The sequence below is a fragment of the Candoia aspera genome, chromosome 2, assembly GCF_035149785.1.
Source record: "Candoia aspera isolate rCanAsp1 chromosome 2, rCanAsp1.hap2, whole genome shotgun sequence".
Lineage (NCBI taxonomy): Eukaryota > Metazoa > Chordata > Lepidosauria > Squamata > Boidae > Candoia > Candoia aspera.
The window spans coordinates 113,251,189-113,265,373 of NC_086154.1; the positions used below are offsets into that span (position 1 = coordinate 113,251,189).

Sequence of the window (14,185 nt, forward strand, 5' to 3'; positions counted from 1 at the left end):
GGGGGTTTTTTTCTGGTTGCTTGAGAGTGCCAGTTGCTTGAGTTCAGGTTAACTGATAGTCTACTGTATACATTTTTACATTATAAGCTAAGAATATAGTAGTCTTAATATAATGGACCACACTTCAGTAGACTTCAATGTGACAGATTTTGTCTGTACACTGTGTGCTGATATGTATAAAATCTCATTCCCATTTTATACATGTAAAACATAAAATCCAGATGCATAAAATATCATTTGGATTTAATCAACTTTCTGCTTTAACAGACATCCCTTTTTCCTCATTTAAACTGAGGGATTACTATAATTAGTTGTCTATCTTGGGTACTGAAATTGTCAAATAAGATCATACAAGTTTTCAATCTTAACAGTTAATTTACTGGCACCATTATTCCCAGACAACTTTTACAAACTGGCTCACCTGAGCACAAAAGTCATAAGTCTAAAAATTACTGCAATAGTTGCTCTGAGTAAAATGATGGCAACTCCTGTCCCTTGCTCCTATTTTAGGCAATTTCTGACAAACCTGGCATTAATGGATGGCATGCAGTGTAACTTCCCAGAACAAAGTAACCTGAATTCTTTAAAGCTACTGCTGGTCAGGAGAAGGAAATGTCCTGCTTATCCTTTAGGGCCACTCTCCAACCATGGAAGAGCAAGAGATTATTGCTATTGCTTTCTCCTGCTGTTGCATTGTTGAGGATTTAGCTTGGAAAAGGCAAACTTCAGTTACAAAGTGACTGCCATTTATGGTGTTTCAAAAGGTTGTGGGCAACAGCACAACTCATAAAGCAGACAGTAATACAGCTCACTTCTAAAACAGGAGCGAAGAGGCAAGTTAGGTAAAATATATAGGAAGCAACGTGGAATATCAACACTTACTGTGGAACCCAATTCAAGAAACAGCACCTTGCCTGCATCCTCTGTTTGTGATAACTTATATCGTAAGTATCCCTTGCTTACCTGCATTGATCCGCTGAAATTTAAAAAAAGATTGAAGTAGCAGGTTCTGCTCATTAAGCACAGAATCATGTGTAGCCAAAGCTTCTCTGGCTCATTCATTTTAGTACCATTTCTGCATATTTAATATAAAGATGAAAACTTCAATTCAAGCTCAAATCCTGGCCACCTCCCACCCCCATCTGTTTATCAGCTTCCTGACAGAACTTTCCTTCATGAAAAGGTAAAGATCCCCAAATCCAACTTGACTCCTGGAGGATACTTGTGAGAGACTGTGGAAACCAGACAGAGGAAGAGATCAGTGGCTGTCAGGCCCAGCCCAAGAACAATGAAGAGTCAGTCCATTCAAACTCCAGTTCTTTATTTGCTCACATTGCATAGGCAGAATCTTGCCAGACTAAAGCTACTCTGCCTAACCTAAGGGGAAATAACCTGGGAGACTCTAGGGCAGGGCTATCCTGCACCTCTACATTTTCCCACCATTGCCTCCTGGACTGTGCCAAGAGTCTTGTGGTCTTCCATCCAAGCACCACCCAGATCTGACTCTGATCAGCCTTTTCAAAATCAGCCAAAGTTGGCTCACAGTTGCTACCCACTGCAGATACGTAGTACCATGTTCTTCAAATTCTCAGCATCCATACAAAAAAAAGGCAGCAAATTATTTTGCCTGAATTTCTGTACCTACTCGATTTATGTGATCTGAGGTCATAGAAAGCCTGGGCTTCCTCTTGCTTTACAACACCATCCAAATGTATATTGTGTATTCAGTAATGCTGCAGAACACAGACAACATTCATTCCAAATTCAACAAAACTGGCAAATGGGAACAGCATTCAATTTTATTCTGAAAAATCATTTGTGGGGCCATATATTTTAGCTTGTTATTAGAAGCAGAATATGGTAATTAAATGTTGTCTCTCAGCCAAGCAAAGCATCTTTCTGAAGCAGGTATTACCATTTCTTCATCTCTTCCCACCTGAAATGCAAACAAGGCAACAATAGGAAGTAAGTGGAGCTTTCGTGAACCTTTCCAAAGAAACAGATTTTCAGACTAAAATTGAAGAGCACTGAGCATACACACTCCCACATTGTAAAGAGCGGCGGGGGGGAGGAAGAGTCTCTGGTATCTGGAGATCAGTTTGGAATAACTCCAGAAAAAATGGAGGTGGTATGGGTGTGAAAACAGACTTGGATCTCTCTTTTTTTGGGGGGGGGGGAACTGGCAAGAAGCAAACATCTTCCTGTTACACCTAAGGTGGTACCTGGCAGCTTCAGCCACTTTGGCACTTTTCCAGGTGGGGCCCTCCTTGTTTGTGGCTGTGGCATTTCAAGAGTTGTTGATTCTGAGCGCTCTGCTACTATATTTTGGTTAGTCTTGTTTGACTCAGGTGAGGAACTAGGAGCAGATTCCAAACGTTGAGCTGTATGAACTACCAATTTAGACAGCCGCCTGGGAGAAAAGGTAAATATCAGATTTTCATGTTGGTTCCTCTCCATACATCAGTACAATAAATTACATGTTGAACTAATTGCAAAAGCCAAAAGTTTTTCTTTCAATTCAGTGTGGAGTTTGGAAATAAGTGGTCCTTTCTTCATTCACATGGGTTTTAGACAGATGTAAGATAACATGTTTATACTCTGTCAACTGATAGAGTCCATTGAAAATAATCCCATTGATCTTCAGAATGAATTATTCACAATTTCTACTTACCTAGCTACTAAAATGTCAGCTTCAGAAGGGGACACTGCAGATTCCAGCAGATCCAACCTCAAATAGTGATCTGTAAAAACAAACAGTTCAGGTTTGCTAAATAAGGTAAGAATTCTTTGTGTAATATCTGAAATAATATGCTTCAAAGCAATGAAGCTACTGATACACCTTTGTTCTTATAAAATGACCTCTCAAGCCAGACTAACCCTCTATAAGCTTCTTCAAACTTCTGAGATTCTGTCTTTTATAATACCCATCATCTTAGATCCTATTCTGTGAACTGGTCAAGTGAAGACTGGTATTCACAAAGATAAAATTGCCAAACTGCATGGAGGTTTCTCTTGTCATTTAGTTCTTGAAGATTTTAGGCTGTTGACCATTTTCTAATAAACTGCACCATTACGAGAGAGGACTAGCTGTTCCTTTCAGCCTGCAGTACCATCCTACTCTCATCAGTCTTGTAGACCAATTCTCTTCCATCTCACTGAACTGTGGCAATCAATGTATACTTTTAAGACAACTGTAGCAGTATTACATAAATACTTGTCTTCAGCCTGAAGGTGAATCATGGTTTGAAATAATTGTCTGTGCTAGTATTTATCAGTGACTAATATAAATTGCAAAAGAAAACATTTAAAATACACTTTTCACCCAGTTTAATTGAATGTGTGCAGTTCAAGTTCCCTTACTTCAGAAGTAGACAAAGTGAAACAAACTGCATCAATTTTATAGATGCAGAGAAGTCCTCTGACAATTTGAACTGGGCTTTCCTGTTTAAAGTTTTGAAAGATACGAACTTTGGAGAGAATTTTACTAAATGCGTAAGATTGATTTGAGGTGAAAGGTCCCCTGTGCAAGCACCAAGTCATGTCTGACCCTTTGGGGGGATGCTGCTTTCGCGATGTTTTCTTGGCAGACCTTAGTAGGGTGGTTTGTCATTGCCTTCCCCAGTTGTCACCTTCCTTGGCAAGCTGGGTGCTCATTTTACTGACCTCAGAAGGATGGAAGGCTGAGTCGACCTGAGCCAGCTACCCAGAGAGAATCCAGCTTCTGCTGGGATCAAACTCAGGTCGTGGGGAGAGTTTCAGTTGCAATGCTGCCGCCTACCACTCTGCGCCACACGAGGCTCATCAAGATGGATTTACACCCACAGAAAGCACAAATAATTGTTAATGGAGAACTAACAAAGCCCTGTGAGATACAAAAAGGGGCAAGACAAGGATGACGTTTGTCTCTGCTCCTGTTTATTTTAGTTCTTGAAGTACCGAACAGAGATATAAGACAAGATGAGAAAATTGCGGGAATTTAAACAGAACTGATGGAGAAAACTGGTTTTTAAGATTGAGGAAAAATAAAATATTTGGATATCACTAATACAAATTATATGCTATTTCAAAACAATTATGTTGACATGGAATGGAATTAAAAAGGACATGCTAGGATGGGAGAAACTACGATTGTCACTGTTGGGGAGAATCTCTGTGATAAAAATACTTTGCCTAGAATGATGCTTTTGTTTCAAACAAATGTTGCTGAGAAATAAAAGACTTTTAGAGTTAGAAGAACGTGACCTGAGATTTGGGTGGCATGGATACTTGTAGTACGATAAGTCAAGGTTAATGTAGATTTCAAAAATCAGTATGTTAGATGTGCCATATTAAGAATATGGAATAGATACAAATCCAGCTGTGCCCAGAAACACCTTTATGGCTCTCAGCACAAGAAGCATTTTATAGACGAGAAATATAAATGGTTAACATATCACAAGATACTAGAATTTTACCCGGGGGAATATAAAATAAAATCAAGAGAACAACTGATGGCAGAGGGACATAGTTGTCAGTGGTTTTCTTACAGTTATCAGAAAGATTTAAAGTAGATAAAAGAATTCATGTCATTGAACAATGTAAGACAGAATTTGAAACAGAATTGTGTACAAACGATGAACATGTAATTGCTAAAATGTATAAACTTTTATTGAAATTTGAAATGGAAGAAGAAAAAGTGAAAGACTGTATGATATAATGGGCTAAGAACTTTGGACATAACATATTGATGGAACAGTGGGAAAATATGTGGTTAAAAGGATTGAAATTCACATTGTTATAATCTTAGAGAACTTTATAAAATGATGTTCCAGAAAAATTATCTAGAATGTATAAAGGTACTTCACATTTATGCTGGAAATGTGAAGAACAAGAAGGGTAATTTTTTTCATGCTTGGTGGATGTGTAAAAAAGCTAGAAAATGTCGGGCTCAAATACATATAGTGATTCAGAGGATTTTAAAGATTAATATTCATTTGAAACCAGAACTTTTCCTCCTGCGACTGATGGATAAACAGTTAGAAAAGAGCAATGGAACACTGTTTTTATATATGATAACTGCAGTGAGATTATTGTATACACGAAGATGGAAAGATCTGGCAATATCCACAATGGAGGAATGGTTGGTGAAGATTCTTCATCAACTTGCTGAAATGGCTAAATTGACTAATTTGATTAGAGAAAAGACAATATCTACATTTATCAGTGACTAGAAACTCCTTATGGACTTTTTGTGTAACAAAGAAAAAAATGAACTTGTGATTTATAGTTTTGATGATTAGACAGGATAGACTGTAAACTGCCCAGAGTCCCCCTTTTCAGGGGGAGATGGGTGATGATATAAATTGGAATAATAAATAAAAATAAATAAATAGATTATAGAAAGAAGAGAGTCATGATGTAACTTTAGAGAGAGAATTAAAATATAATCGTACTTGTAACTGCTGTGAAGAACATTGGAAGCCACTTCTTTATCTCTTTTTTCTACTTTTTTCTATTTTTTCTTTTCTGCACTTTTAGCTTTTTCTTTTATTTCTTGCTTTCTTCTTTCTCATTCTATTTTAGTTTGTATTAATTCTTAGTATTGTTGTTTAAACCTATATATATATATATATATTCATTCATTCATTCATTCTTAGTTCATGTCACTCTCATATTCGAGGTAGGCAGTGAAGCATTAGGGGGTCTTTGTCCAAGGACCCCAACTGGTAAGGTAGGTACTAGCCAGGATTTGAACCTCGGTCTCCCACGTCAAAGGGTGGTGCTCTAACCACTATGCTATCCAGCTGCTCAGATGCAGGCAGGAACAGCATACACTAAACAGCACAACCAAGTAGCTGGCATTGTGTACAGGAACATCTGCACAGTATATGGGCTAGACCCTCCCAAGTCCAGATGGGAGATTCCACAGAAGGTCGTGGAGAATGACAGGGCTAAGATCCTGTGGGACTTCCAGATCCAGAGGGACAGGCCAATCAACCAGACATTGTGGTAGTAGACAAGGACCAGAAGACAGCGGTGCCAAGTGACAGCAACATCAGGAAGAAGGATTATGAGAAGCTGGAGAAGTACCAGGGCCTGAAGGAGGAACTAGAGAGGATGTGGAAAGTGAAGACCAAAGTGATCTCAGTGGTGGTAGGAGCACTTGGGGCTATGACTCCCAAGCTGGGAGAGTGGCTCCAACAGATCCCAGGAACAACTTCAGAGCTCTCTGTCCTGAAAAGTGCAGTGCTAGGAACAGCTGAGGTACTGCACAAAACCTTCATACTCCCAGGCCTCTGGTAGAGGACCTGAGGTTGAGGAAGACACATACTACCCATAGGGGTGAGAAGGGAATTTTTTAATAAAAGAAGTAGAAAAAGTGAACTTCTTGCAGATACCCCTGGGTAACCACCTCTGCCCCACTTGGTTTTTTAAAAGGTTCCTTAGAATAAAGAGAAGGGGGGGGAATTGAAATGCTGCACCTCTTTCTCCATGGCAATCATTTTGTAATAGTGTTCACTAAAATTGAGCTGCAGATGATGTAAATAAATGATGCTTTCAGATGGACAGTTCATAGCAGTAACAAGAGATATCATGCAGCTTTTTTGTCTTCCTTCTGAATGTATCTTTTCTGTAAAATATGACAGGATTAAAGTAAAAAAAAAAAGTTTTTTAACTTGTTTAGCCCCCTCATAAAATTCCATGAGTTGGATGAAGTGAATTCCCAATAAGTCTTACTTGGAAGTGCCCTTGTCGTTTCACCTTAGGGATATTTCCCTTATTGTTATTTTCACACTGGAGTGACTACTTCAGCAGCTGTCCAAAGAAACATGCCCTAATTTAAAAGTCCATATACATCGATATTCTATATCTTTATTAATAGCCTTATAATCCAGGGGTAATTTTAAAAAAAATTGGATGTCACAGAAAGGTAAACTACAATTTACCTCAATGTTGCAGCTATGCAATGGCTACTCACCATTGTGCACTTCAGATCCAAAATATACAATAGCAGCAGGGAAAAGGTTAGCCTGCAATAAGAGAGAAATCAGAGGATAAGAATGAGCATAGGAATTGCTGAAATAGCTCTTTGATAATCAGTCTTGCAAGAATATATTCTCATCAAATAGCAATGATCTTAATCCTAGACTTGAGGTGGAACCCTAACCTATTTCTCTTAGGAATACCAGACTAGCCTCCATTCAGGAAACAAAAGATCCTTTAAATATAGATGATCATAATATAATTCAGCATGATAGTAACTCAAATATTTATTCTCCTACGAAGTTCTTAGTTACACCTCCTGAAAATAGTTTTTAGATTAATCAATATGTTGAGTGGCATGTAGAAAATACTCTTTTCCATCTTGATTGTCATAAGAATTGTGACTTGAAAAACCGGCGCTTCTGTACATGTTCTTTTATTCTCCTTTTCCATCTATTTTTCCTTGTGCAATCTATTTTGTACACTGTAAACTAGAGGCCAGGAACTGGTTTATGTTTGATATTTAAAAGTTGCTTCGGAGCCTTTTGGCTAAAGAGGATGGTTAAGTAAATAAAATGATATATTAACATGGAAGAGGATACACATGAGGGCAATCTCTCTCAGTACATATTCCATTCCCAGAGGCAACTGCTCTTGCCAGTCTCCCAGAGAACCCATCTAAACACACTAGTCAAGATACTCAGAGATATAATAGTTATTTCATTCTTTGGTTGTCTAACAAATGTATACACACCACAGTTGCAAGACTCTCAGTAGTTTACAGTAAAGTATCTACAATTAAGCATCCATGATACTGTATAGCATTTAATCTTCATTCTGAATAGATCATGTATACACCGACATACTACACCTCTGCAGTGCTTACTAACGTTAAATGGTTTTTAGGACAGATCTATACACTGGATAACAAACTTGGGATTTTTAACTCAATAACAGGCCAATGAACAAGTGGCTGTATTTGCAGGAGAGAAGTTCCATGTGCAGATATGTGCTGTGTATGGAACTCTTGCCATATTATATTCAAAGGAATTTGACATAATCAACAAATGAATAGATGGTTATTGCCCTATAGATATTATGCATGATTTCACAGCTTTTGATAGACCTTTGCCAAAAGCTCCTGAGTAAAGTAGCAGTGAAGGGACAAGAGGAAGGATTTTCATTATTCATTTTAAGCATATTAATTTCATAAAATGTTACCTCAGGAAACTTTTCTGTCTCTGTGTGTGAAAAGTATTTTAAAATAAATACAGTTTAAGTTGCTCATAAATAATCTGAGGTTGTATGTGAGCAGCAAGTTCACCACTTTAATATGACACCATGTTATTCAGAATGGTGAAAGCCCACCAAGCTCTAAAACAGTTGCCTCTGAACTGAATAAATGAGCAACAGAATAAAATGCAATGGGTACAAATATAACCAGGTCTTTTATTTCTATCAAACTATCAATATTCAATAGCTCTGAAGAAAAGGAGAGTTGCCCTTGAACAGCACCTAGATTCATCTCTTTTCCAGTGAATGGATCTTCCAGAGCGTCAACCAGATATTATAGTGGCGAAAACAGTATTTATTAGTCTCTTTAAAATATTTTTCTCTCCCAGGCAGTGCTACACAAGATTGGCTAACATCACCAGAAGCCAGTCACAAAGGCGGCTCTTCGTAAACTTTTTAATTAAAGAAGTACCAGACACAGTTAAGAAACTCCAAGAAAACTCTTATAAAAAAAGCTTTGATGTTTCCGCTGTCTTCATCTGAAGGGATCCTACTATTTAGGGAATGGATTAAAGGAAAAAAACAACAACAAAACCCTCCCCCAGCCTCTTCACATACACACTATCCTTTTCACGCCAGCCACAGAATTGGAAAATGAGGTTTTGTGGTGTGTTAGTGTTGGAATTTTTTAATAACCTCCTCTCTCTTTTTTCCTCTCCTGCCCAATTATCGTGATGAATAATTAACATTCTGAAGGAGATAACTAAGCGCAGCATCTCAGAGCTCAAAGCCCTTTAGTTCAAAGCCCTGCCCTTTTCAGTTCCTCCAGTTGCCGCCACTAAAACTTCCTTGTCAATCAAGCTCTGGGCACACACTTCAAAGCTTCAAGTGGGAACGGCCCCAAGGGGTCAGAGAAAATTCATGGCAGAGCCTGCGAGCGAAACACAAAGAGGAGGAGGGAGAGAGTGGGCACAGAGGAACCCAGTCCAAGAATGAGACAGACACACGCAGGACAAATGCTTGTGACACACGCGCACACATACAATCTGCTACCCTATTTTTACTCACAAGTTGACAAATAAGTCCAGCTTTAGCTTTCCAACTCCTCCCCCCCAACCAATTCCCAGCACTGGCAAGACATGAGTCCAAAGCTCTTTTAATTGGAAGAGACTTAAAGGAACGAGACAGCCGCTCGGGAGCACACAGATTTCAGCTGCCACCTCAACCCCTTCCCCAAATCTATTTTCCTTCCTTGAGTTCAGCCAATAAAACTCCCTTCGCAGAGGCTGATCCATGGCTTGCTCCTTTTCTTTCAGGCTAGGCACATGGCATGCTCATTTGGGCACCGATTGTCTCTTTTTGTGTATGTTTCACTGCAACCCCCAAAGCACACAGTGACTCAAGAAAAAGAAATATATATATGGCCTGTAAGTTTTCAAGCCAACCAAGAACAGGACTAGCAAAATGACAATTTGTGGATTTCCGGGACAGCTTTAACCTCCTGGACCAAGTATCCGTCCTTAGATGCAGGATCTGAATACATATATCCATCCAACCTAGGAATATATAGAGAAAACAACTTTCCTCCACAACACCTACCTCCACAGCCCACCCTGCCAAGACACATCTTCAACCCAGTCATGTATAACACTGTTTGATGGCATCATTGTACCACCTGCACTCTTACTCGCTTGGAATTATTAAATGAAAATGGACTACTTGAGACTATTTCCAATCTCTTCATTGACAGGAACTGTTTCCAAGTTGTGAGTCACTCCTATTGCTTTTGCAGTATGAATGCCTTTGGCTTTTGCACATTTGGAACTGTTCCTTCCTCTTTATCAAGATAATGCATTCGGAGTTCCCGCAGAACTCCTAAGAATCACATTTTCACATAAAGAATATTCTATTAATGAGCTGAAAGCTTCTAGACTTCATAAAAATTATAGTTTTCAAAATCAAAGTCAAGTTAGAGGACAAGCACCACCCCCAATCAAACAAAAAATTTCAGAACTCAGATGCTGCATAATATAGGAACTTGTGTATTTAACACTTGAGGCACGTTGAATACAATTTTCTATCCCACTTGTGAAAAACATGCATCATTCTTCTACAGTTTCATTTAAACATTCGTGAATACTTGTTACAGTGATATGTTTGGGGCATCTTTGTATTGCCCTCTTTCTCTGTACACATATACACACACAGTTACCAAAGTGAACAGATAAAAATGGACAAGCTGTGGGAGAAAACTTGTAAAATAAAAGATCAAAGTAACTGTCATGAAACAAATGTAACAGATCTCTGCTATCACAACATTTCAGCTTTAGGGCATCGATTGCTTTAACTACAAGGCTTCAAAATACCAGCACATTAACAACCAAAAGAACTGCCTTTTTGGGTCCGATCTAGAGCCCATCTAGGGCAGCATTTCTGTTCCAAGAACAGCTACACCGATGTTTCTGGAACTTTACAAACGGAACATGGAATTAGTATATTAAAAGAAAGATATGGATATTAATGAGATTTAGGTGACCGGTCAGTGCATAAAAGTTAAGAATTTAAATATAGCTTTCTCATAGACATCTGTAAATATCAACTGTGATGCTCAAAACCATGTCAATAACAATGTGTGCGTTGAAAAATAATACAGGTATAGAATATGGCACTTGACAATACTTCTCTTGATAACTGCCAGGCTTCTTACTCTGATTTAGAAACAATTATTTTAATTAAAAAAAAAAAAGAATAAATGGGAAAATGTCAGCCTATGAAGCAAAGTGCCAAGCTTACTATCATCTTTATTCACAATAAATACACTACATCTGAGGCACAAGGTAACCCATAGCACCTGGAAGACCTTGATGCAGCTCCATATTTACAGTACATTAAATAAAGTTTAGTTTTGTTGTAGTTATGGATAATTTTGTGTAGTTTCCAGCATATCACTCAAAAACCAAGTCTGGATCCTGGCCTGAAAAAAACAGTACACCCTCAACTTACAATGATGTATCTGGGCTCCACATTTTTGCCACAGGCATCCTTACAAATTAAAAATGGTCAATGTCTGTTGTTAACACAGTGCTGGTTTTTGGAAGAATGCCAGAAAAACACAGAAGTAAATGGGTAGTAAAGAGCATCTTGAGAGAGTGGGAAGAACAACTTACTAGTTTGCCTTTGGGGAATGAGTTTTTGTCACTGTCAATGCTTCTGATAGCCATTTTGTGAGAGCATCTACACATGGTCACAAAATCCTCACCAGGTCCAAAAAATTGCCTATTCCTTGTACCATATGATCCTGATCAGCATTAATTTCCTTTTTTGTGCCAATACAGAGACCATGACATCATTCCCAAAGAGACAAATGAAGATATACTAGTGCAGTCCTGCACTACAGCTGATAAGCCATCATCAGTGCTGAAACACATGATGCTCTTACTTAGTAGCAGCTGATTGAACAAAGAAAAGGGGTGCTGTGAGACTATACTAACTGAATATCCTGCAGCAACAACATGGATGCATGCCCATCATTCTGGGAAAGACTGTATCTCTGGAAAATGATCAAAGATAACAAACGTTCTTTGTTTCTGAGCACTTAAGATGAATAGCAAATGAACTGCAGCAAGACACAGAAAAAATGTTATTTTACAAGGACAACACTTTGAGCCTTTCCTCCTCCTGAAAGCCTAAGTGTGGCTAAAAACTTTTAAGTTTTACCTATTCCATTTCTTTGGGAACAGGTAATAGAATTACAGGATATAAAGTTTGCAAGATAAGCTACCTATTGAAATTATCCCCACACAACTGCGTAATTATTATTCAGTAGCCCTTTATATCTGATGCTTTTGAACTTTTATAGTACGTATTTCTCTTTTAATTAAAAAAACAACAATTGCACTGGGCTTCCATAGTTGCTCCTTCCCTCCACATCTTTTAACCAGTACCCTTTTTATAGCATCTAAGTTGTCTACTTCTGGAGCTCGACTGAGATGTCTTTCAGGTGCAATAAATATACATTTTGCACAAGAAAATTATAACCTTTTGATTCACATCAAGCAGAAGACAGCTAATACAGATTTATTTTATGGCATCTGAAGTCACATTTCATGAGTTCAAATGAGAAGTTATGGAAAGCAAGCTAAAGTCCACGCATCATACTTAGACAGACCTTGCATACAAATCTTCTGCACCTTGCTTAGTGCTTAAGATTTTTTCTTCTGGGCAGCGGGGGCGGGCCAGCAGTTGGTTAAAGTAACACATATCTGTCTGTATTTTCATTATTCATTTTTCAAGAGAAAAATCCTCTTCCCCATCACTCCCTGTGTTTAAATAGCTTCACTTTTATATATTCTCCTGCCTATCATCCAAGGTAACCACCCTTCTAAACCAAAGAGTTTTTTTGGGGGAAAAGTGGATTTGTCAAGTTTGTTCAAAGAACACAGGACCAAATAGCAGCTGCTGTCTCTGGAGAGTTGAGGGAAGAGACTTGCAGCTGCCAAAAGCAGCAGCATTCTTTCCATGACATGAGTTGCAATGATTAGAGTGTCATGAGTCCACTGTTAGTTTGATGTGTAAAGATTAGTAACTGTATGAGTACATCAAAGGGGACATGCACATGAATGCAGAAGTCTAAGCTACTAGTATGAAATACCCTATAATCCAGAACACCCTCCTCCAGACCATTCATTGAACATGGAAACCAGCACTTGGAAAATTTAATTGGGAAGCTTGTGGATCAAAGCTGCTCTGACAAGAGGCAAAGAACATCTCCGGAACAGATATAAACATGAGAGCCATGGTCAAAGGGACATTGCCTAAATGGCCTTGTCTGAGTACCTGAGAACAAAGCTTCCCAAGCTGAGAAGACCCTGATCAAACACGGAAGGCAGCTGGAAAAAGAAGACTTAAGAAGCCTATTATTTTTATCAGATAATGTCTAAAATTGGAACTTTTACTCATCAGACAAGCTTTGACCAGAGTGCTAGCTGTTTTACTATTAAAAGTGGTATACTATGGATTTATTGTACAATTTCAAAAATACTGATTCATTTTCTTACTCTTATTCCTGGGTGCAATTATTACCGCAATACAATGTACACTCCCTGCCTCCCCAGTCCTGCTATGCACTGTGGCAGGCTATGTGTGCATGCTCCTGGGAGGGATGAGCGAAGAATGCCAGGAGGACATTCCAAGAGTATATACTTCTAATCAAAGCTGCCCAGTTAAAGCAGACAAGACTCCTATACCAGGCAGCAGCAACACAGAAAGATAATGGAGGTGGATAATGACTTTAGTGACAATGGCAAAGGCATCATATCATACTGTGCAGGAGGGGGCACTGGTAAACCACACCTGTATTTTACTAAAAAAAAAAACCAGATGGACAAGATAAAGTAATTGATGAGATAATGCTGGACGATAGGCCACTCAAGTCAGATGGCACTCAGCATGCTACTGAGGAAGAGCTGAGGTTCTTTTGGAGTACCAATAGTGTTTATGAATTAGCTAGATTAAAGCTTGCAGGATCTCTAATTGGTGATGTTACTATGCAGGAAAAGAAAATCTGAAAGTGCAAAGACAGAATTACAGTTGGAACATGAAATGTAGGAAGCATAAAAATGGTTCTCAACTAAGTGAAAGATGAAATGAAATGGCTACAGACTGACTTCTTAGACATCAGTCTGAAATGGATGGAATTGGACACTTTCAGTCAGATGATCATACTGTTTACTACTCAGAACATGAAAAATGGAGGAGGAATGGTGATGCTTTTAGTCAGGAAGACACTACTTGGGTAATGAAGACGGTTCTTAGGTGCAATGCAACCAATGACCAAATAATATCAATCAGACTTTGTGGACAAGCCTTTAATATGACAATTATTCAACTTTATATTCCAACCACTGATGTAGAAAGAAGATAAGTTTTATGGTCAAGTACAATCTAAAATCAACAGAATATGCAAGCAATATGTGCTGTTTCTGGTTGG

At 38.5% G+C, this 14,185-nt stretch overlaps 2 protein-coding genes across 6 annotated transcripts in view; one reads left to right on the forward strand and one right to left on the reverse strand.

The window, feature by feature from the left end:
• CENPX (centromere protein X) overlaps positions 1-14,185 on the forward strand; it is a 47,017-nt gene that overhangs the window by 15,273 nt on the left and 17,559 nt on the right. Inside the window, exon 5 of one of the 2 annotated variants that reach the window (XM_063293280.1) lies at positions 8,586-9,914. The exons of the other annotated variant lie outside the window; for it this stretch is intronic. Within the exon in view, the coding sequence (XP_063149350.1) occupies positions 8,586-8,609 (24 nt within the window). The 3' untranslated portion in view covers positions 8,610-9,914. Of the gene's footprint in view, positions 1-8,585; positions 9,915-14,185 lie in introns of those variants that run through there. 2 annotated transcript variants of the gene reach the window in all.
• Positions 1,782-14,185, reverse strand: part of ASPSCR1 (ASPSCR1 tether for SLC2A4, UBX domain containing) — an 84,523-nt gene continuing 72,119 nt past the window's right edge. For 3 of the 4 annotated variants that reach the window (XM_063293277.1, XM_063293275.1, XM_063293279.1), the window contains exons 13-16: positions 6,959-7,010; positions 2,672-2,741; positions 2,223-2,410; positions 1,782-1,936 (exon numbers count right to left, since the gene is read on the reverse strand). In XM_063293277.1, coding sequence (XP_063149347.1) covers positions 1,923-1,936; positions 2,223-2,410; positions 2,672-2,741; positions 6,959-7,010 — 324 coding nt within the window. In that variant the 3' untranslated portion in view covers positions 1,782-1,922. The remainder of the gene's footprint in view (positions 1,937-2,222; positions 2,411-2,671; positions 2,742-6,958; positions 7,011-14,185) is intronic. The other variant, XM_063293276.1, reaches the window with a different exon arrangement.